This window comes from Oncorhynchus tshawytscha, linkage group LG18, assembly GCF_018296145.1.
Source record: "Oncorhynchus tshawytscha isolate Ot180627B linkage group LG18, Otsh_v2.0, whole genome shotgun sequence".
Taxonomy (NCBI): Eukaryota; Metazoa; Chordata; class Actinopteri; order Salmoniformes; family Salmonidae; genus Oncorhynchus; species Oncorhynchus tshawytscha.
In genome coordinates, this window is record NC_056446.1 from 15050099 (window position 1) to 15073218 (window position 23120).

At 42.4% G+C, this 23120-nt stretch overlaps 2 protein-coding genes across 2 annotated transcripts in view; both read right to left on the reverse strand.

The window, feature by feature from the left end:
- Positions 1-151: 151 nt before the first annotated feature.
- LOC112218069 (solute carrier family 35 member D3) lies at positions 152-5093 on the reverse strand. The gene is made up of 2 exons (XM_024378666.2): positions 4148-5093; positions 152-2696 (listed from the first exon to the last, which is right to left on the reverse strand). The coding sequence occupies exons 1-2, from the start codon at positions 4581-4583 to the stop codon at positions 1837-1839; spliced, it is 1296 nt and encodes a 431-aa protein (XP_024234434.1). The 5' UTR covers positions 4584-5093; the 3' UTR covers positions 152-1836.
- Positions 5094-5882: 789 nt separating this feature from the next.
- Positions 5883-23120, reverse strand: part of pex7 (peroxisomal biogenesis factor 7) — a 31673-nt gene continuing 14435 nt past the window's right edge. Inside the window, exons 8-10 of the mRNA XM_024377951.2 lie at positions 19300-19355; positions 13564-13666; positions 5883-6835 (exon numbers count right to left, since the gene is read on the reverse strand). Of these exons, the coding sequence (XP_024233719.1) occupies positions 6755-6835; positions 13564-13666; positions 19300-19355 (240 nt within the window). The 3' untranslated portion in view covers positions 5883-6754. The remainder of the gene's footprint in view (positions 6836-13563; positions 13667-19299; positions 19356-23120) is intronic.

Genomic DNA, 23120 nt, shown 5'->3' on the forward strand with positions numbered 1-23120 from the left:
CTTCAGGTCCTCAAAGGACTTCTGCAGACTGAAGTCCCTACGCCTGATGTTTCTCAGCCATATCTTCCTCCTGAATAATTGCAATAGCGTGTAATGTTCAATCTCACATTTATTGAATTCACCAGAAATTGTGTCATTACAGGCTTTGTTTTCCATTTTATGGAAATATGACTCTCTCTCCCCCTCTCTCTCTACCATGGCATTTCTTAGTAAAATACTTTCAGTAAACTTTTTGCTAGCAAAAATGGGAAATGGGAATGAACGTCTCCTAAAAAGATGGCATTTTTATTAAAGTACCTTTTGCTTATCACATAAATGAGGATGAGACAGAGGCTGTGTTGATGGGCAGGCCAACATTAGAAAGTGTAGCTGTATGGTATGGATTGTATGGAGAATCCATGCAGATTTGGTTAATGAGGTGTTTAACTATCACTCTGTGATTGATTCCACAATCAGTGGTCTACATAGAGAAACACCTAGATAACATAATTGAAAGTAGACAATACTGGAGTGCAGCAGACGATCCAATGTTGAATATTGTTTAATTCAAAAACCACTCCGATGTGTGCATGTTGTTTCCTTTCCTGTACATTTGTCTGAATTCATCTCTATTTCCCCCCAAAATGAGAGGATGTGGAAAAAACTCCCCTTTCTCAATCAGAATCGCCTATTTATTTTTTATTTTCCAAGTCCGGTTATTTTTTTCCCCTGGTCTATCTGTACTTCCAGAGTCCCACTGAAGGATTTCAAAGGCACTTTGGGATGGATTTTCCTGCAGCTAAAGTGCTGACTGCAGGCCTCTTTCTGGTTGGTAAGGGGGACAGATTGCTCACGCTTCTCCCTCTCCTCTCCACTGCAGGTACTCTGGAAGGACACAAACATCCTCTCACTGCATGCATTTAGATAAGGAAGTATTCTAAAACATGCTGGAAAATGCATTAGCTTTCAGATATGTATACAGTATTACTTTGAATCACGACACAGGAATCCTCCTTGGGGGTGATGTGAAATAGCTGTGTTTTCTTCAACAGCTCAGATCTTCTCTACGGGAATTGTTGTGGTTTACTTTGACTAATGAGCCATGTGTTCTGTAGAGACAGAAGTAATTCTCTTTCCAATCTAATATTGACATTAAGGATCGATGTGGTCTACCCATAATGATGTCCTCACAATCTGCCCCTGGGAGACGCTTTCAGTACGCCTATATAGCGTTGATAATAAGTGAACCTTATCACAACAGCTATCTATTGTTGGTAATTCAAGAAGATTCCTCAATGGAAAGGCAATATGGCTAAAACAATTACCATGCATTTCACTCTAATGGTTTTATCATAAAGAAGAAGCCAACTTCCCAGTGGAACAGTCTCATAAAAATGGTGTAAATTGACATTTGCATTGTTCATGCAAATGGCAGTTGCTATTGCTTTTCGCTTGCCAAACATCACAATTCATGGACCTTACAGAATCAGGACAGGCAGTAACATTACGTGCAAATAAATTATTCATATTTTTTTTATAACATGTCATAACATATAAATTTCAACCTTACACGATGTACTATCAATTATTCACCTGTTATTAATATAACTGATAAAATCAATATAAAACATTAAAACAAATGTTTCTTTTTAAAGAATAGTCAGTATTTTTATCCAGTTCATATGAACATTCCGTCTTCTTAAAAATATTTTTTTGCTTCCATAAGAGCATGTTTGCCAAAAAAAAAAACGGATCTCAAAAACATTCATCAGTGTGCAATGTCAAAGCAGTCTTACAAATAAATAGAAACATAAAGGACTGACAAAACATGCATCCTTTGAAAATAGAGATTCCCCATCAAGGGCTCTGCACCTCCATATTATCTATTAAGGTGTCTTTCTTGAAGAACTTCAGGTTACGGATGGACCTCCACACCCCCACGTAACTGTCACTCACAGACGGGCTGGCCCGGTTCTCGCTATGGAAGGCCTCTCTCTGGAGTTCTACAAACTCCATACTGTTGCTGGTGTCTTGAGGTGGGTAGTCACTGAGGCGCTGATCATTGAGTAGGTGCTCCTGTGTGGGGATAGATCCTTCGATCAATCCTCCGTCAGACCCTCTGCGACCATTGGGCAGGGGCTCCAGGTCTCCGTTGGGTGGCTTCTTCTCGATGTAAGGCTGTCCAGGCAGAGTTTCGTCCTTGCTTTGCTCCTCCAGGTCCTGGTAGAGGGTCTTCCTCCTGGTCTCAAAGTACTTGACGATACAGTAGGTGATCGAACCCACCGTGTTGACCACCACGCCGGCCACAAACAGCCTGGTGGGCTCCACGTCGCTGAAGGCCACCATGCCCACTGTGATGGTGGCGATGCTCTTTACCACGCCCACAAAGCTGGTGGTGACGGCTGAGTTGATGTAGGTGCACTGCAGCGTGGTAAAGTTCATGGCACAGCCGATGATGATGCAGATGGAGAAGATGCCAGAGATGAAGGGGTTACTCCAGCCCGTGTAGCTCCACATGTTGATGGAGTCCATGCTGACGATGGAGCAGATTAAGAGAACTGGGGAGGCCATGATGGCGATGGAATACTGGGCCGTGAGGGGGCCATATTCACTGTCTATGCTGGTCTTCTGGATCAGGACCAGGTAGGAGGCGTGGATGATCACAGCCAGGCCGCCCGTCACGTAGCCAAACGGGTCACCCGTCACGTCACCAGACCCTGAGTTAACACAGACACCGTGTCACAATAAGAACCACAGTGGTGAGAGAACAGCAAAAGAAAATACGCGATTACTTTTTTTTCTCAAAACTTTCTTATTGTCAAAAATTATCTAGTGTTTAATCAGCTCTCTGAGTGTTAAATATAACACTTTTTCAGTCTATATGGGTCCACACTTTACTAACACTTTGCTTAGAGCTAATGCTATTACTCTCAGTGTTAGAGAATTAACCCCTGTAGTGTTGTAGTAACTCGTTTTTGGGTGTTGCTTTAACACTGTAGGGTGTAAAGCCTTATTTGCATATTTCCCAGTGTGCCTTTCCATGAATTGTGGAGTTACCAGTACCATCCATGACTGTGTTTGATAGTGACATGGTTATTGCATTCCATGGCATTCAGTCCTGTAGCCTTCATCAAGTCAGTGCCCGTGTGAATATGTTATCATTGAAATTAAACTCTTTATAGCAACACATTACATATATCATAAGACCTTACTTTGACGCCTAACGCAGTGGTCTGAAACTCCTTGTTTGGAGGCCAAATCAGGCAAGTTTATGCTGGCTTGTAAAGTGATATGTAATTCCTATTGGAATCTGCATTCAGAATGACTGCCAAGGTAAGGAAGATTGCTCAATGAGACTACCTAAACCATCTAAACTGGAATAACCATCTCAGTAATAACGGGTGTGATAAGTCCAACTCCACAGATAACTCTTGAATCAAGTCTAGAAATTTTACACTGAAAAACCAACACTAGGTAACACTGGCCAATTTGCGGTGCGGATGTAATGGCTCTTCTGAAAGTTATTATAAAGTAGTGTGGAGACATCTTTAACACATCCTATCCATATGATGGCGCAATGGGGACAGAGCAAGGTGGCGCATTTTCCTCACAGTATCAGCAACATTCAGAACTTCTGCATCTGTATACTTTACAATGGCACCTTTTTAGAAAACACGAATCACTTTCTTAACTTGTTTTTTTGTTGTAATCCCCAGTAGGCAAAAACTGGTTGAATCAAGTTTCCACGTCATTAAAAAAAAAACGATATACATATGTGATGACATTGAATCAACGTAGAAAACTGATTGGATTTGCAAAAAGTAATCAACTGAAAAGGGAATTTTGATTAATATATATATATATATATAAATCCAATGACATAGTGACTTGTGTTTTTCTTGAACTCAAGTTAGTTGAGAACTCAACCAGACTTAAATCACAACAAAACCTTGAAATGACGTCTGTGCCCAGTGGGCAGGTTGGTGTATTTGTAATATTGGCTCTAGGATGAATTATCGCTTGTATGCAGTAATTTGAAGCCCATAAGACTCACCACTTTTAACTGCGTAATATGCACCATATGGATAGGCATTTAGAATACATCATAATGTTTCGTTCCTACTTAACTTGATGTATAAGTATAATATAATAATACGTGTAATTTTACCAGCTAAAGCTGCTCCTCCGGTAGTGATGAGCACCGCCGTTATGACCCCCACTGATGGGGTTCCGTTCTTCAGAATGCACACGCCGATACCCAGGGTGGCCAACGGTAGACAACGTTTGAAAACCACATACATGGGTAGACTCAGTCCTCTGAGAGACCATAGTGTCAGAGTGGACTGTAATGTGGACAGAATACAAACACTTCCGAAGACTTTGGCTAGTTGGAGGCTGAACGGGGGTATGTCTACTTTTCCCAGTCTCCTTAGTATCTCAAGTGTAACCGCCGCCAATGTGCTGGTGAGGCACTGGATGAGAGTGAGGTAGTTGAAGTTATAAGTCGTGATGAGAAATTTTAGCAAAATGTTCAACGATCCCGAGAAAAATCCATGAGCAACAGCGACGGAGATACCAAGAAAACGACCTTTACAAACTTCCATGGTTGCCTTGAATTTCCCTTTACGCAAGAGCAAGAAAAATAACGGTGAGTCCTTATTGTGCGCTTAGTCCCTTTGAATAAAGTGTATACTGTACAGCCTTTCTCCTTGAGAGCACAGCTGTAAATGTCCAAGTTATTAATGTCAAGAAAAAAATCGATTGCAAGCAGGACCTTTCAATACAACGGGTCCGTAAAACAAATAGAGGCTGGTCCCAAAACGTTGAAGATAAAAACGCTTGGGAATGTTGACGCAAATGTTTGAATATGCGTTTTTCATCAATTAAATCACCTTTTCTGTTCGTGAGGTTCTATCTTACTTACTTTGGTGTCACATGCTGTTGGATACAGCACAGAGACTGCGAGGTGAGCTGTTGTGAAAGAACTAAACTACAGTGCATATGGGTAAACCCGACAGTATATTACCTCTAGAACAGAGCTGCATGAGCGCAACACTTGAGCGCTTAAGTTGCCACGTTGAATAACACATTTGCCGCAACTGTGGTTGGTTGCCTTTTACCCACAATAACGGACGTAGGAACCAGCCTACTTACTTTGAAGGACTTTACCAGTCTGTTTTATTTACATATTGCAGTCCTCGGACCAATTACAACGCTTTGCAAACGCATGAAATCGGCGTAAATTAGACTAAATTGTAGTGCCACGATGAACGGGGACCAGGGCACATGGACCCAGTTAATTTTCTTCAAGGGACATGAAGTTGAGGGGAACCCTTCTCTACAGTGTTACCTCAACCATGCATTACTGTCTCTGGTGTATTTAAAAAAATATATCTCTGTAGATTGATTTTGACCACGACAATTCAGCTTCCAGTGTGAAAAATCCAAATGATGGAGGATCATTAAAATAAAATAGGCATAAAGTTGGTATGTTTCATGATTAAATACAATTTTAAGCAAAGAAAGGCACACTCTGTTTATATATTTCCCTTGTAAGTTTTCCCATATCGACCAGTAGGAATTATGTGTGATAAGAATGCATCCAGTGTGATTGCCATTTAGTCCATAGCGCTAAGCAAATCTTGATAAGACAAGCATAAAGAAACTAAAACAAACAAACACTAAAATAAACGTAGGCCCATAGGCAAAATAATAAACCGGTGAAAGACAATGAATTCAGTCTATATGCAAAAAAAGAAGCAATAGCAAAGAAGATTGCAAAATACTAATTCCAAGAGGGTTGGAGCCTATTTCAGATTGGTGCAATGCCAGACAGCTCGCCTGTGTGCAGTCACTTTTATTATGAAATGTACTCACACACACACCACACACACACAAAAAACAGTCTCCAGAGAACATTTGGTTCAGGCCTCAACAGCGTTTATTTTTTATTGAACCTTTATTTAATTAGGTAAGTCAGTTAAGAACAAATTCTTATTTGCAATGAAGGCCAAACTCTAAGGCTGCTGTGCGCCACCCAATTGGTCTCCCAATCACGGCCAGCTGTGATACAGCCTGGAATCGAACCAGGGTCTGTAGTGACACCTCTAGCACTGAGATGCAGTGCCTTAGAACGCTGCACCAATCGGCAGCCCAACTCATATGCATAAAGCAGCATAAAGCTGGGATTGCTGAGGGCTAAATTAGGGCTCTCTCCCCTCACCTCTCCCACCAGGGCACAGAGAACATTCTGTCAGATTCATGACATTTACTTTCATATCCGTAGAATGAACATTTTAATGCAATGGAAAGTCTGACAAGATCATGGATAGAGTTCAAGCCTGTGTGTCGAGTTATATGGCCAGGTTTGTTCCTCCTTGGTCGAGGACCCAGAGAAATTAAGTAAATAATCAAATGCATTTCAACCCCTCACTAAATCAGTACACTATCACTAAATACACCAATATGACCATACATTCTACCAACAATAAGGACAAACAGCAGATCATCAGGCATTTTGTTGGCACGTGTTTGAGTTGAGCAACCTTCATATAAAACTCTCTCTCAGACGGGGAGGAATCCCCGCTTTCCCATCTGTATTCAGACTCTGTTGTGTGTGCGGGCTAGGATGACGCGTTCCCACAGCCCCCCTTTTAGTAGAATCATTATGAAAGCCGCAGTGAAGCTTTGGCAAACACCACGGCCATGATTGAAACCCACTGCCGTCCTAAAAGTCCTCTCTCCTGTTCCTTGCGGCAGGGCAATTATGATCTCTCTACCGTGCGCTAGGCGGAGGGGCAGCCAGGCATAGAGGTGTGTAGATTTTCACCGTCTCATCCCAGGAACAGTCCACCACCTGTGGACACAAAGACAGATTGCACGAATCAAAATTAGATTCCACGTGATCCGAGTGATGGAGATGACGTCCTCATGTGATTTCACATGATAAGAAAATGTGTCTTTGTTGGGTTTCAAACTGGAGTCAGACAGAGGACTATGATATATTAGGATGCATGTGACTTGTTGTATGGTCAGTCACATTCATACAATGGGCGGGATTTCAGAGTTGGATGGAGAGTGTAGAGGGTAGTTTTGGTCCACAATTGTCTGCTGTTCCTATAATAGCAGTGAACATTTTATGGTGTCTAGGTGTGAGGACACCATTTTTTGTTGTTCAGACAGAATTGCACATACTGTTTAGACATTTTCAATATTACTCTGTATACTGCGAGTACAGTGTCTGAGTGGAGATTGGCTTTTCAAGCAGTCATTGCATTGACGCCTCAAAAGGCGTTAAAGTGCTTTTTCAACAATGTGGAGACATGTTTTTGAGCCTTAGTGGGGTTCGTTATTAGTTTGAACTCTATCAGAAGTACAGAATGTCATGGTTATCAACTCAATTACACACGGTCCACTTTCATTTAGTCTTTATAAAGACAATAAAAATGCTATTTAATAGCATGGCAAATTGATCAGGGCTTTTTAGCTCCACAGACCGAAAGCTCCGTGGCATGGCAGTCAAAAAAGTCTTCACACACCACAAATTATATACTGGCCTATCTGTCCACATATATTTAAATAAAAGGCTAAGTTTATTTAGCTTTTATGAACAATAAAGTATGGAGGGTCATAAAATAACAAACACGGTGCTATAGAATTCTGCCAGTAAGATTTAGCTCTGAAGAAATATGTCTCCAACAGAGCGCCATACTTCATTTAGCTCTTTCCTCTCCTCTCCGTACCTTGGTGGGAGGGGGGAATTCATTATTCTTGAGTACTACAGAGGAGAATCTGCCTCACTGCCAAGCAGACCAGCCCGTGACTCAGCCATTGAAGGAAAAAAATGTCCTCCATTAATTACTTTACTGCAAAACAAAGTGAAAGCCACAGAGAGGCCAGCGCTGCAGCAGTCTGGAGGGTAAAAGAGTAAGAGGAGGAGGAATGACCTCTGAGGGGTGTCCCTGTCCCCAGTCCCTGCTGGGTGGCAGAGAACGGAGAGGTCCAATCCTATACTTCAACTTTCTCCAAAACCGGATTTCTCCAACCTATTCTAGGGGAGGAAAACTTTGAGTATCTCCCTGAATTTTGTCTGGATGTTAGAATATCTGTCCTATTCTCCCCTCTAATGATATATTACCCCTGCCTGGCATCCAAGCAGCTTAACTCCTGCTCCTCTGTAAGGAGCTGTTAACATGTAATTGCTGCAGTTTGGAGGGTCTATGCAGGGGAGGCTGCTGTGCTGTGCTGTGTGGTGTGGTGCGCTTCACAGCACAACGACAATAGAGCTGGTCAGAGGCTAGCACAACCTGGAGAGAGGGGATCAATCAGACACGTGTGACTGCATGCAGCATTAGTCTGTGGGAGGGTGGGGGACCACTCTGCACATTAGCTGGGGTGAGGGTAAGGGGATGGGGGTGTGTGCAGTGATGTGCTGTGTGTTGGTAGAGGGAGACAGTTGCGGGCTGTACTGTAGGAGACTTCCAGTCATGTGGAGACTGGAGAGGGTAGTGGGCTGTGTCAAGGCTGTATCTTCTTGGCATGTTGAGATGGAGGTTGTGTGCGTTAGCCTACGGTTTATTCTCTCCATTAGTGGGGGGGCGGGAGAGAAACACTGCTGTAGGTGTTTTCCCCCGCTCCGATACTGCATGCTCCCTCTTCTTGGCACAGGTAACCGTACCCTCCTGCACCCCCGCAGGTTGGCAACAGACAAACCTGTGCCTGAAAGAATAAATTAGGAAAAATTGATGCTTGAAAAAATACACTTATCCCAACAAATTGATTGGAGTGCCAAGCAAGCTTTTGTGTAGCCGTGCTGGGTAGGCACGACTTCCATTGGTAGCAGTAGATGTGCAACTGGCAAACATCTGCCAGAAAGAGATTTTCAGCCCCCAGACGAGTTTGGCTCAGGGGACGTCATCATTCATAATAATTAGAAGCGGTGTATCTGAGTAATTTTGATTGCTGTTCCAAGTTAAGGCATATCCTTAAAAAATGTTTACATTTACACAACTTTACAGGGTTAACTGAAATTATGTAAAGTACAAGACCTAAATGGATGACTGAGATGCCATACCCACTGCATAAAAAGAGAATGTTAAATGCCATCTACTTTTCTACGAAATGTACTTCTGCCAGAAGAAGGGGAAAAAAATACTTCAAGATCATCCACAAGGTAATCCAAAAAGGATATGCTGACACAAACATTGAACAAATATAGATGTCTTAGTCTAATTCCTTTACTAATATATGCACAGTTGAGGTACCCTGTATTAGTGTGTGATGTAGGTGGAGAAGTGAACTGTGCAGTAGTTGATTGCTGTTATCTGAGTCACAGCCTGGCTGTGATGTCTCACTGACAGTTCTGACCTGCTGTCTTTCATCCATCACTATGTGCTGACGTCAGGCCTGACTGTGGAAACTACCGTCCAGACCCCGCAGACTGCACCACAGGCCATACCCTGTGTGTGTGTAGGGTTGCAAAGCTGAATGGTCATTTACTAAAGTTACCGGAATCTTCAGGAAATTTGGTAATTAACAGAAAATGTAAAAATGTTTTTATCGTAATCTATCGTAACTATGGTCAAAATATTACGGTTATTTCATGCTGAAAGCCTCATGAACACCAATGGTATTCACTAAGTTGATTGTTATTTTTTTTACAATAATATACAGAACAAAAATACAAACTTAAGATGCAACAATTTCAAAGATTTTACTGAGTTATAGTTCATATAAGGAAATCAGTCAATTGAAATAAATTCATTAGGCCCTAATCTATGGATTTCACATGACTGGGCAGGTGCGCAGCCATGGGTGGGCCTTAGAGGGCATAGGCCCACCTACTGGGGAGAAGGACGACAATCTCTGCAGCACTCCACCAATCAGGCCTTTATGGTAGAGTGGCCAGATGGAAGCCACTCCTCAGTAAAAGACACATGACAGCCCGCCTGGAGTTTGCCAAAAAGCACCAAAAGGACTCTCAGACCATGAGAAACAAGACTCTCTAGTCTGATGAAACAAAGATTGAACTCCTTGGCCTGAATGCCACGCGTCACGTCTGGCACCATCCCTACGGTGAAGCACGGTGGTGGCAGCCTAATGCTATGGGGATGTTTTTCAGTGGCAGGGACTGGGAGACTACTCAGGATCGAGGGAAAGATGAACAGAGCAAAGTACAAAGAAATCCTTTATGAAAACCTGCTCCAGAGCATTCAGGACCTCAGACTGGGGCGAAGGTTCACCTTCCAACAGGACAACGACCCTAAGCACACAGCCAAGACAACGCAGGAGTGGCTTCGGGACAAGTCTCTGAATGATCTTGAGTGGCCCAGCCAGAGCCCGATCAAACATCTCTGGACAGACCTGAAAATAGCTGTGCAGAGATGCTCCCCATCCAACCTGACAGAGCTTGAGAGGATCTGCAGAGAAGAATGCGAGAAACTCCCCAAATACAGGTGTGCCAAGCTTGTAGCATCATACCCAAGAAGATTCAATGCTGTAATCGCTGCCAAAAGGTACTTCAACAAAGTACTGAGTAAAGGGTCTGAATACTTGTGTACATTTAACAATTTTGTTTTTTGCAAACATTTCTAAACACCTGTACTTGCTTTGTCATTATGGGGTATTGTGTGTAGATTGATGACGAAAAATAACAATGGAATACATTTTAGAATAAGGCTGTAACGTAACAAAATGTGTAAAAAGTCAAGGGGTCTGAATACTTTGAAGGCACTGTACACACACACACAAAGTCGGAAGTTTACATACACATTAGCCAAATACATTTAAACTCAGTTTTTCACAATTCCTGACATGTAGTCCTAGTAAAAATGCCCTTTCTTAGGTCAGTTAGGATCACCACTTTATTTTAAGAATGTGAAATGTCAGAATAACAGTAGAGAGAATGATTTATTTCAGCTTTTATTTCTTTCATCACATTCCCAGAAGTTTACATCAGAAGTTTACATACGCTCAAGTAGTATTTGGTAGCATTGCCTTTCACATTATTTAACTTGGGTCAATCGTTTCAGGTAGCCTTCCACACCCTTCCCACAATAAGTTAGGTGAATTTTGGTCCATTCTGACAGAGCTGGTGTAACTGAGTCATGTTTGTAGGCCTCCTTGCTCGCACATGCTTTTTCAGTTCTGCCCACAAATTTTCTATAGGATTGATGTCAGGGCTTTGTGATGGCCACTCCAATACCTTGACTGTGTTGTCCTTAAGCCATTTTGCCACAACTTTGAAAGTATGCTTGGGGTCATTGTCCATTTGGAAGACCCATTTGTGACCAAGCTTTAACTTCCTGACTAATGTCTTGAGATGTTGCTTCAATATATCCACAATTTTCCTCTCTCATGACGCCATCTATTTTGTGAAGTGCACCAGTCCCTCCTGCAGCAAAGCACCCCCACAACATGATGCTGCCACCCCCGTGCTTCACGGTTGGGATGGTGTTCTTCGGCTTGCAAGCCTCCCCCTTTTTCCTCCAAACATAACGATGGTCATTATGGCCAAACAGTTATATTTTTGTTTCATCAGACCAGAGGACATTCTCAAAAAAGTACAATCTTTGTCCACATGTGAAGTTGCAAACCGTAGTGTGGCTTTTTTATGGCGGTTTTTGAGCAGTGGCTTCTTCCTTGCTGATCGGCCTTTCAGGTTATACCGATATAGGAATAATTTTACTGTGGATATAGATACTTTTGTACCTGTTTCCTCCAGAATCTTCACAAGGTCCTTTGCTGTTGTTTAGGGATTGATTTGCACTTTTCACACCAAAGTATGTTAATCTCTAGGAGACAGAACGCATCTCTTTTTAGAGAGGTATGACGGCTGCATGGTCCCATGGTGTTTATACTTGCGTACTATTGTTTGTACAGATGAACGTGGTACCTTCAGGTGTTTGGAAATTGCTCCTAAGTATGGACCAGACTTGTGGAGGTCTACAATTTTTTTCTGGCTTATTTCTTTTGATTTTCCCATGATGTCAAGCAAAGAGACACTAAGGTTGAAGGTAAGCCTTGAAATACATCCACAATTACACCTCCAATTGACTCAAATGTTGTCACTTAGCCTATCAGAAGCCATTTCTTGCATGGTATAGCCTTCATTTCTCCGGACAAGAATAGACTGACAAGTTTCAGAGAAAAGCGCTATTTTTCTTGCCATTTGAGCCTGTAATCAAAATGCTCCAGATACTCAACTAGTCTAATGGCCAGTTTTATTGCATCTTTAATCAGGACAACAGTTCTCAGCTGTGCTAACATAATTGCAAACACGTTTTCTAATGATCAATTCGCCTTTTAAAATGATAAACTTGGATTAGCTAATACAACGTGCCATTGGAACACAGGAGTGATGGTCGCTGATAATGGGCCTATGTAGATATTCCATAACAAATCTGCCGTTTCCAGCTACAATAGTCATTTACAACATTAACAATGTCTACACTGTATTTCTGATCCAATGTGATGTTATTTTAATGGACATGTTTTGTGTGCTTTTCTTTCAAAACAATGAAATTTATAAATGACCACAAACTTTTGAACGGTAGTGTGTGTGTGTATACAGTGCCTTGCGAAAGTATTCGCCCCCTTGAACTTTGCGACCTTTTGCCACATTTCAGGCTTCAAACATAAAGATATAAAACTGTATTTTTTTGTATATATATGTTTTATATATATATGTTTTTACAGCTTTGTCATTCTTTATTTAAATGTTTTCTTATTTAATAGGTGATAAAGCCACACAGAGGACTAGATATTATTCGACACCTGTGATCATCTGAAGTACCCTAAAGGGCCACTAGATGTCGTGTGATAGATTACATCAAATCCTTGAAAGATACCAACATTCTGGTAGTTTACTGGTCAACTTTGAAAGTTTCCAGGAATGTGGGTGTGTTTGTTCGATGTGGGTATGTGTGTGTAGATCCACAGGCTCCATGGACACTGTATACCCACAGTCGTGTTTATGCCAAATTGTGCGTGACAGGTTTTTTTCCAGAGAATAATACAGGAAGGCTATCAGTGTCATATGAAAAATGACAACCCCAGTAATGACTAGCCTTTACAATAGAGCGTATTACATCCTATCAGTCAATTTTCCAGTCCTCTCAGGCTGAACAATGTAAACAGCCATGAGAGACCTAACAGTAGAGGCTAGGTACGGGTTAGGAATAAGAAGAACTGAGAGTGACGTTTTCAATTATATGGCTCCTCAGCTAGATTGATAGCTGGACTGATATCAAACACTTTGTGAGGGAGAATGTGATGCTGGCTACTGTAATGCAGATGGATAGATATAAAGTCCACTGCAGTGCTGTTCTATCTAAGGATACATTTACTCTATGCAACGGTTTTCTTCAGTACAACATATACCTCAGGAAAAGGCAGAAGTAGTGTTTTCTCTAAGTGAACGTGCTGGGCCTGCAGGGGTAAGTGTCCACTGTTGTGTTATGTCGCTGTGTCGGAACCCCTAGAAGCGTTTTTTCCCCCACAGAAGTTGGGTCCAATGGCTGAGCCCTGTGGCTGAGATAAATACATGGGCCAGTGCGATGATAGTTAGACAATAGTAAGACAGACCTGGTTGGGGATTTGCAGATTGAAGTCCAGGCCACAGACGAACTCTGAGTGGTGCTCCAGGGTCTCCAGCAGCGGCTGCTCGGTCCTGGAGTAGTCCCAGAGCCTGTGGAAGCAGACGCAACATGAGGCAATCCCACTAATTGAAACGCCGTTTCTTCCCTTCTGACGCCCGGCGATGGCCCAAAGCCCTGACGCAGCGCGTGCCAGACTGAACCACTTAGCAAATGTAATTAAATGATTTCTTTTGAAAATATTCCGGGCCTATTTATGTGTGCCAGGGGAGTTAGTCATTTAGAGTTATTATAGAAAGAGAGCTGTTAGTGCCAATCAGCAATAGGCCTCTCCCATACTGCAACTGCATTGTGGGTCTGAAGCCCATTGGATGTTAACAGGTAGGATTGCATTCAAGACAAAATCCACTTAGACCATTAGAGTCAAAAGGAAATAAGAGGTTTGGAAAGCAATGCGGATGATGAAAACAAACTCGGAAATTAGCCTCGAAAAATAGAATGTGTTGATTGTTCTCTAGTCTAAATGATACATCAGTGTCCAACAGAAGAATAAAACAAATCCACAAAGAGAACAAGGCTGTTAGTGTCTACAGTATGTACACTATATTTTCAAAAGTATGTGGACATGCCTTCAAATTAGTGGATTCAGCTATTTCAGCCACACCAGTTGCTGACAGGTGTATAAAATTGAGCACAGCCATGCAATCTCCATAGAAACATTACTAAAGAGCTTAGTGACTTTCAACATGGCACTGTCATAGGATGCCACTATTCCAACAAGTCAGTTTGTACAATTTCTGCCCTGCTAGAGCTGCTGTAAGTGCTATTATTGTAAAGTGGAAACGTCTAGGAGCAACAACGGCTCAGACGTGAAGTGGTAGGCCACACAAGCTCAAAGAACGGGACCGCCGAGTGCTGAAGAGCGTAGTGTGTAAAAATCGTCTGTCCTCAGTTGCAACACTTACTACCGAATTCCAAACTGCCTCTGGAAGCAACGTCAGCACATGAACTGTTCATGAAATGGGTTTCCATGGCCAAGCAGCCGCACACAAGCCTAAAATCACTATGCACAATACCATGCGTCAGCTGGATTGGAATAAAGCTTGCCGCCATTGGACTCTTGAGTGATGAATCATGCTTCACTATCTGGCAGTCAGACGGACGAATCTGGGTTTGGCGGATGCCAGTAGAATGCTACCTGCCTGAATGCACAGTGCCAACTGTAAAGTTTGGTGGAGAAGGAATAATGGCCTGGGGCTGTTTTTCATGGGTTTGGCTAGGTCCCTTAATTCCAATGAAGGGAAATCTTAACACTACAGTATACCAGACATTCTATGTTTCCAACTTTGTGGCAACAGTTTGCGGAAGGCCCTTTCCTGTTTCAGCATGACAATGTCCCTGTGCACAAAGCGAGGTCCATACAGAAATGGTTTGTCAAGATCAGTGTGGAGTAACTTGATTGGCCTGCACAGAACACTGACCTTAACCCCATCGAAAACTTTTGGGATGCCGACTGCGAGCCAGGCCTAAATCGCCCAACATCAGTGCCCGACTTCACTAATGCTCGTGGCTGAAGTGAAGCAAGTCCCTGCAGCAGTGTTCCAACATCTAATGGAAAGCCTTCCCAGTAGAGTGGAGGCTGTTATAGCATCAGGTAGGGGGCCAACTCCATATTAATGCCCATGATTTTGGAATAAAATGTTTGATGAGCAGGTGTACCACCCCATTCACTTCAAGAGTAGTGTCAGTAGGACTCAAAAGACGACACGATCCATCTCCATAACTCACACTCAGTACGTTTCTGTGGGAACAAACAGTCAGATCCAGGCCCAGTGGCGACGCGCTCTAGCTCAGGTCCTGTAGATGGCTCTCCTTCTCGTTCCTCCCACAATACCCAGCCAGCGTTCCGGCTAATTGAGGTGAGGCAATATCCTGCTCTAATTAGCCCTACAATAACAGGTGGCAGCGGCCAGCGCATCGTTTACCTTCCGTCCCAACACTCCTGAATGAACAGAGCCCACCATGGCAACCCAACCTCACCTAGCGCTGTGAATCAAACAGGACACCTAATCTCATGTAAACACCAGGACCTGGTAGAATTCTAAAGACACCCAAACGTAACTTGGAGTGAGTAAACAGAGGCCTGGGATGAGGTCTATGTTACAACAGGTGCAATTGCCTCTACCCAGTCCCATGCCTGTAATGAATGGACAGTACATAGGAAAACAAACCTTTTGTTCAGCAGTGCCATGACGATCTAAGGAAAATCATTTCCGTTGATTACCTTTAAAGCATAGGTGATCGATGCAGTGCAGTGCTAGAAATAATTACCTGGTTTCTTCATGGAATATGACACAACCCCATGGCTAAACATGCTCCACATCAAAAACAGTATTGACCTATGAGTTTACCCAGTCATATGTACATAGAGTTAGGCTATTAGCTCTGTAGGCTAACGTGGGCTTGAGTTGCACTGACAATTCTGGTTAAATATCCGTTCAGTAACCAATATCATATATAAATCTGAATGATAACTGCTAATTTCTCCCAAATGTGTACAGGCCAGCACAACATAATTGGGTTGTTACATGAAAACAGTGCCTATGATATTTTAACTACAAATTGTGCGCCAATATTGAATTTTAAAAGACTGTTATATTAAATGAAGTGCCTTTTAATATAGACCATATGGAAAATTATATAAATCATAAATATAAATAAATATTGGTAAAGTGCCAAAATTCTGCATTTTGACATGTCCCCCAACCATGTGTCACTTCTAGGAATATTTTAAATCCAAAAATGTCTCCAAGTTTCATCATTGTAAAGCCTTCGTTTTTTTGTTGCTTTGACAAAGTAATTTCTGAAGATTATTATTTATTTTATGTGATTAGTGATTAATTTACGTCCCTCAATTGGGAGGCAGGTAGCCTTGTGGTTAGAGGCAGGTAGCCTTGTGGTTAGAGGCAGGTAGCCTTGTGGTTAGAGGCAGGTAGCCTTGTGGTTAGAGGCAGGTAGCCTTGTGGTTAGAGGCAGGTAGCCTTGTGGTTAGAGGCAGGTAGCCTTGTGGTTAGAGGCAGGTAGCCTTGTGGTTAGAGGCAGGTAGCCTTGTGGTTAGAGGCAGGTAGCCTTGTGGTTAGAGGCAGGTAGCCTTGTGGTTAGAGGCAGGTAGCCTTGTGGTTAGAGGCAGGTAGCCTTGTGGTTAGAGGCAGGTAGCCTTGTGGTTAGAGCGTTGGGCCAGTAACCGAAAGTTTGCTGGATGGAACCCCCGAGCTGACAAGGTCAAATGATGTCGTTCTGCCCCTGAACAAGGGAGTTAACCCACTGTTCCTAGGCCGTCATTGTAAATAAGAATATGTTCTTAACTGACTTGCCAAGTTAAATTAAATTTAAATTTAAATTTAAGGGAACTTAAAACATTTGTTTTATGAAGCTTGCATTCAATTGCCACTTCCCTTTGCACACAATAAGCTTCCATTCCCCCTGTCAAAAGGGGATTCGTGACTGATTTCAGAAGAAATCGTCAACTCTGTTACTATTACTTTATTTGGCACTTAATAGGCACTTTTTTTAATAACCTCTTGAGATGGGAGAATGTAAAAATCAAACTTTTTTTGACCAAGTTACACTTCTCAAAAGTCTTGAGGCTGAAATTCTGTGAGAGACTCGTGATCCTGCTCTGTGTGTCTAGGCCTATAAGAGCACAGAGGCACCAGTGTGAGACAAGGGCTTGTAAAATATACAGAGAGGGGCTTTCCCATAGCCACTGACTTTCACGTGACATCAGAAACAAAAAGCCAAGTCAAGGGAAGTGAAGAGTGAACAACAGCTAGAACAGAGATAGATCGTTCAGGTAGGCCTTTAGCAAACAGTATGACAGTAATCCAGTGAAGGCAATGCCGAAGAAAACCTCCCAAAAATGACTCATTCCGATCAGTGGCAAGTGTGTTACTTATGTTTTACCTAAGGGTACTTGCATAACATGGCATAACTTTCTGCCAGACAGATGCAGCCAAGTCGTCAACAAAGAGACCAGGTTCCCCACAGAGTCAGAGAAAAACACCAAGAATCAAAAAAAAAAAAATAGTGTTTATTTTTTTCACATGAAAGCAATTGACTCGATTTCGGACTTCAAACAACAAGATACGGCTGGCCTTGGAGGGGCATGAAGAAGCCTGGTGTCGCATAAAATGCCTATGTGTAGTCAGCGATAGTTTCTAATGAAATACACCACCACAGTAATCTGCCTGAATTAACCAAGGCAGTCTTGCCCCAGGCCAGATCAATAAAAGTCAGGTTGGCACTGGTCCAAACCTCAGCAGCCAACCAGCCCACTGAACACTGCACTGCATTGCACACTACACTGTAAACAGCGCCAATTAGCCAAGCAGTTAGAGCGTTGGGCCAGCAACCGAAAGGTTGCTGGTTTGAAAACCTGAGCCGACATGGCCTGTCGATATGCCCTTGAGGAAGGCACTTAACCCTACTTTGCTCCAGGGTGTCACACTATGATTGGTGACCCTGTAAAACAACACATTTCACTGCATCTATGCAGTGTATGTGACAATAGAACTTGTAGAGATACAAGACAATAGTGCTGGGAATTGCCAGGGACCTCACGATACTTAGGTGCTGATACGATATGTGATTCTCACGATTCTATACGTATTGTGATCCGATACTGTGATTTTATTGCCATTCGATGTTCCAAACATATTGCTCACCATATGTCTGCTGCAGAGAGATGAGAGAGAACCATGAGAAAACAAAATTTGATCAGTCATGGAAATAAAAGTGCTGAAAACAAATTGGCTCCATATTCTTTTTTTAAAGATGGAGAACAAGCTATGAAGGAAATATACTGGTTTTGGTGCAGGTACAGCCAACTAGTGCAAAACAATACGATGTAGCATCAAAAATAAATGTCCCGATATGTAACTGTATCAATTCTTTTCCCCCATCACTACAAGACAACCTTCCCTCTCTTTGGAGGACCGGCGATACCTAGATCTTAAAGGGCCGATACAGACACATTACCTTAAAACCCAACTTCCTGCATCAACCTCAACACGCATCATTAACATTATTCAAATAGATCTAAGGAAAAAACTGGAGGAATAGAATAGGATCTCAGTACAGGATAGCATAGGACGATTTTAATTCTGTCTCAAGGAATGATTCTAAAAGACGACAGCGTACACAAAAGCGATTTATGGGTCATGTTGTCGCTGCTCTGATTATGCGAGGGGGGTCTGTTGGTGGATGCATGACACTAAACAACACACCCTTGACTGACGGCATTGTTTGGGAATTAGGCTCACATATTCAAACTCTGAGATGGAGAATACGCATTGCCAAATAAAAATAAACCAGTCTACCTTGAAATGACAGATTTTATGACCCTACTCAACATAGTACGATTGTGGTTGGTATTTCCATTGCTTGCATGTATATTTTACACATCTTTATACAGACCTCTCAAACACGAGTGTTCCTGGAGGTCAATTCTTTTAAATAATTCAAGGAGATTGCCCTTCTTCCAGGAAACAGTATCATCTAGTGATCACGCTTCACTGACTCCAATGGGTTTTAGTAAAGGTTTCACAAATGAAATCTTGTTTATGGCGTTTGTCTTTAAACATTGTTCATGCACAGTGGGATATTATTGCTCAGTTTGCATTACAAGCTGAACAAGAATGACAGAGTCATGATTAGAATGTCTTACCTGACTGTGAAGTCATAGGAACAGGAGGCCAACACGGTCTGGTTGAATGGAGAGAACTGTGGGAAAAGCCACAAGAATACGATATAAACTTTAAACGGTTAAACTTTATTAACAGCTGAGGGATAGGGTGACCACATTTAAAATACCCAAATGCGGGACAACGGAATGATTTTGCAGTACATTCGCCGGACAGTGTAGCCTACATTAATAAAAATACACAAACAAAAATCCCTCTCCCGCTGCACTGAGCAAGCTGATCGAAAGACAATTAGCCTACTCTACTGCCGTGCGCAAAATTTGGTTATGTAGAAACTAAAGATTTTATGAAAATATGTGAATATTTGGCAAAGGAAACATTTCTGGTTGGTCTCCGGGAATGTACAACAGTTAGGAAAGGAGACGTTTAAAAACGACATCAAGTGTTGAATGAGCAACTAATGAGCAGGGAGAGCCTCACAAGTTTAGCTGAACTACCTTATATATTTCAGTCTAAAACAGCTATTTTACTTACCTTTGTAGCTCTTCGTTACGAGCATGCTTTTTGTAAATAGTTAACTGTCCACTCCAAGTTCAGCTGAAATTTAGCCCGAAAGGTTTGACAAATGTGATTGGCTGACGATATGACATTGGCCTACGTCTCGACTTGCTCTGTGCAGAATATCAGATCTCAACAACGATTGGAGAAGTATTTTACGTCACCAGTACCACATCCTTATGATACAGTTTATTAGGTACATCACCCCGTTCATGAAAATGGTTTGTTCCTACATACAGTGAGTAACGTGGCTGTGGCTTGCTACACAAAGCAGGCAGACGGGCATCGTGGCATTCAGTTACTGTTCCATTGAACATTAGAAATGGCCCAACGAGTGACCTGAGCGTGGAATGATCGTCGGTGCCAGGCGCGCTGTTTCCAGTATCTCAGAAACGTCCGGCCTCCTGGGCTTTTCACGCACGACTGTCTAGGGTTTACCGAGAATGGTGCGACAAACAAAAAACATCCAGTCAGCGGCAGTCCTGTGGGTGAAAACAGCTCGTTGATGAGAGAGGTCAAAGGAGAATGGCAAGAGTTGTGCAAGCTAACAGGCAGGTCACAAACAGGAAAATAACAGCGCAGTAAAGCAGTTGCATGCAGAACCGCATCTCGGAAAGCACAACGCGTCGTTCCTTTGCAACAGACAACCACACGGGGTTCCACTCCTATCAGCTAAAAACAAAAAGAAGGGCTCCAGTGGGCAGGCCATCACCAACACTGGACAATTGAGGAGTGGAAAAATAAATCAAATCAAAATCTAAATTCTATTTGTTACATGCACCGAATACAATAGGTGTAGACATAACAGTGAAATGCTTACTTACAAGCCCTTAACCAACAATGCAGTTAAGAAAAATAAGTGTTAAGTAAAAAATAGATAAATAAAAAACACAAGTAACAAATAACTAAACAGCAGCAGTAAAATAACAGTAGCGGGCCTATATACAGGTGGTACCAGTAAAGAGTCAATGTGCGGGGGCACCGGTTAGTCGAGGTAATTGAGGTAATATGTACATGTAGGTAGAGTTAAAGTGACTATGCATAGATAATAAACAGAGAATAGCAGCAGCGTAAAAGAAGAGGGCAATGCAAATAGTCTGGGTAGCCATTTGATTAGCTGTTCAGGAGTCTTATGGCTTGGAGGTAAAAGCTGTTAAGAAGTCTTTTGGACGTAGACTTGGCACTCTGGTTCCGCTTGCCGTGCGGTAGCAGAGGGAACAGTCTATGACTAGAGTCTTTTAGGGGCTTCCTCTGACACCGCCTGGTCCGACGAATTCCAGTTCTTGTTGCGTCATGCTGATGACAGAGTCAGGATTTGGCATAAGCTGCATGAATCCATGGACCCATCCAGCCTGGTGTCAATGGTACAGGCTGGTGGTGGTGATGTAATGGTGTGAGGAATGTTTTCCTGGCACACATTAGGTCCCTTGATACAAATTGAGCAATGTTTCCATGCCCCAAAGAATTCAGGCTGTTCTAGAGGCAAAGGGGGGTCTGACCCGGTACTAGATAGGTATACCTAATAAACTAGCCACTGAGTGTATATCTTGTCATAAGCGCAACATGACTGTAAAAGAAACAGGTTGGAAAGTAAATTCTCATCAAATTAATGGGGAGTCTGACTGAAACAAGGGTCAAATCGACCTTTCTTTGTAAATTAGTGTTTTAATTTGTTGATAAAATGCAACACATGATTGTTTGGTTGCGGGTCAAAGGGCCAAAATGCGGAACTGTCCCACACAATCCGGGCTAGGTGGTCACCCTGGTGAGGGGGAAATTGGCTGGCACACACACAACTATGACAAAACACTTTTACCTTTACACATCTTTCAAGTTTGGGCTTTGATGTTGTTAAATGTAAGCAATAAAATCTCTGCTCGTATCTACAGTATATTACCTTTCCAATATGGAAAAGCACAAGGGATTTGCCAAGCACTTTTCCATTTACTTTGAGCACTCTTTTCAGTGTCCTTCGCAGACTTGCTGATATGCTGTATTTGTAACATCACATAGACTTGCAGCCTTAAGAAAATCTATACCTGATGGCAGGGTTCACAAACACACTGGAAATCTCAAGATGAGGTCCACTACGAACACCTTGCATCTATTGATTACCCATGCATGCTAAAAAGCTGTCCTGAAAACACTGGACTTCCTGGTGGTGTTGTAGCTAGCTCCAGCTGCTTATGTGATGTTAAAGTGTGTGGCAGGGTGATTCCCCATTGTTAAGAGGAGTGAGAATCACATGGATCATGTGATGAGGGGCAAATGAGGTCTAGAAACCTGCTGGGCCGTCTGTCGGGGGGCTGGGTGAAGTCAATTCTGTTTAATCTGACTAATTGGTGGTTGTTAGACTGGACATGATAGCTAGGGCCCGTCGACCAACCCATCCAAGCATCCAACCCACCACCTCTCTCTCAAAATCCATTAAAAAGATCTTGGAGGAGAGAAAAAAAATCTATAGCTGTCACCACAGCAGGACCTGTGAGCAGGGCCAGTGTACTGCAAAGCTGCCAAGGATCCCATCAGACCGTACTGTACTGTGCTTGTTAACTCCATTCAGCTAAGTGCTTTGATCACACCAGAACCATCTTTCCAGAACAGGTTGCTAGGCAGGCAGGTAAGGGAGGGAAGCTGTGCTGTCGAGTATTGCTGAGCTGTTTCCAACAGCTGGCAATTAGCTAACATAATTTAACACAGTGGAAAAGCCTTTTCTTGGAACTGAGAGGATGGTGTAGGGCTGGATGATATGGCCAAAATATATTGTTTTTCTCATTTTTGACGGTATGACGTATTTCATCTGTTCTAAATATACTTCATAAGTAGTGAGTGACCCTGGGGTGGCAACAGATACATTCTAAGTGGTTTCAAGTGGTTCTCTCTTCTGATTGTAAAACAATGTTCAATCAAACTTCAACCATAAATATTTTTTTTGCATTTATCTATTTCTGCATTTCCTTCACTCGTGTGTTATCGTTTCCACACCGTACCACATCTGTTTCTTCTTTCTATGCCTCTATTTAGCAAAAAAAAAAAAATCACTTTTCCTTTATCATAATAATTATGGTCCTCTATAGACGAGTTGTCTGACAATGTCACGAAAATGATGCGCATGCGTTGATGGGGACGGAAGCCATGCTTTGTTTACGATTCTGAATCGTAAGCTAGCAACAATGACAAGAAACAGCCATGTGGGGAATCGTAAGTGGCTCGTTTCAGCTAGTTTTATCTTGTTATTGATACCGTGTCTTGTTTTGAGGTGTTTTGACTGATGTCATGGCAATGC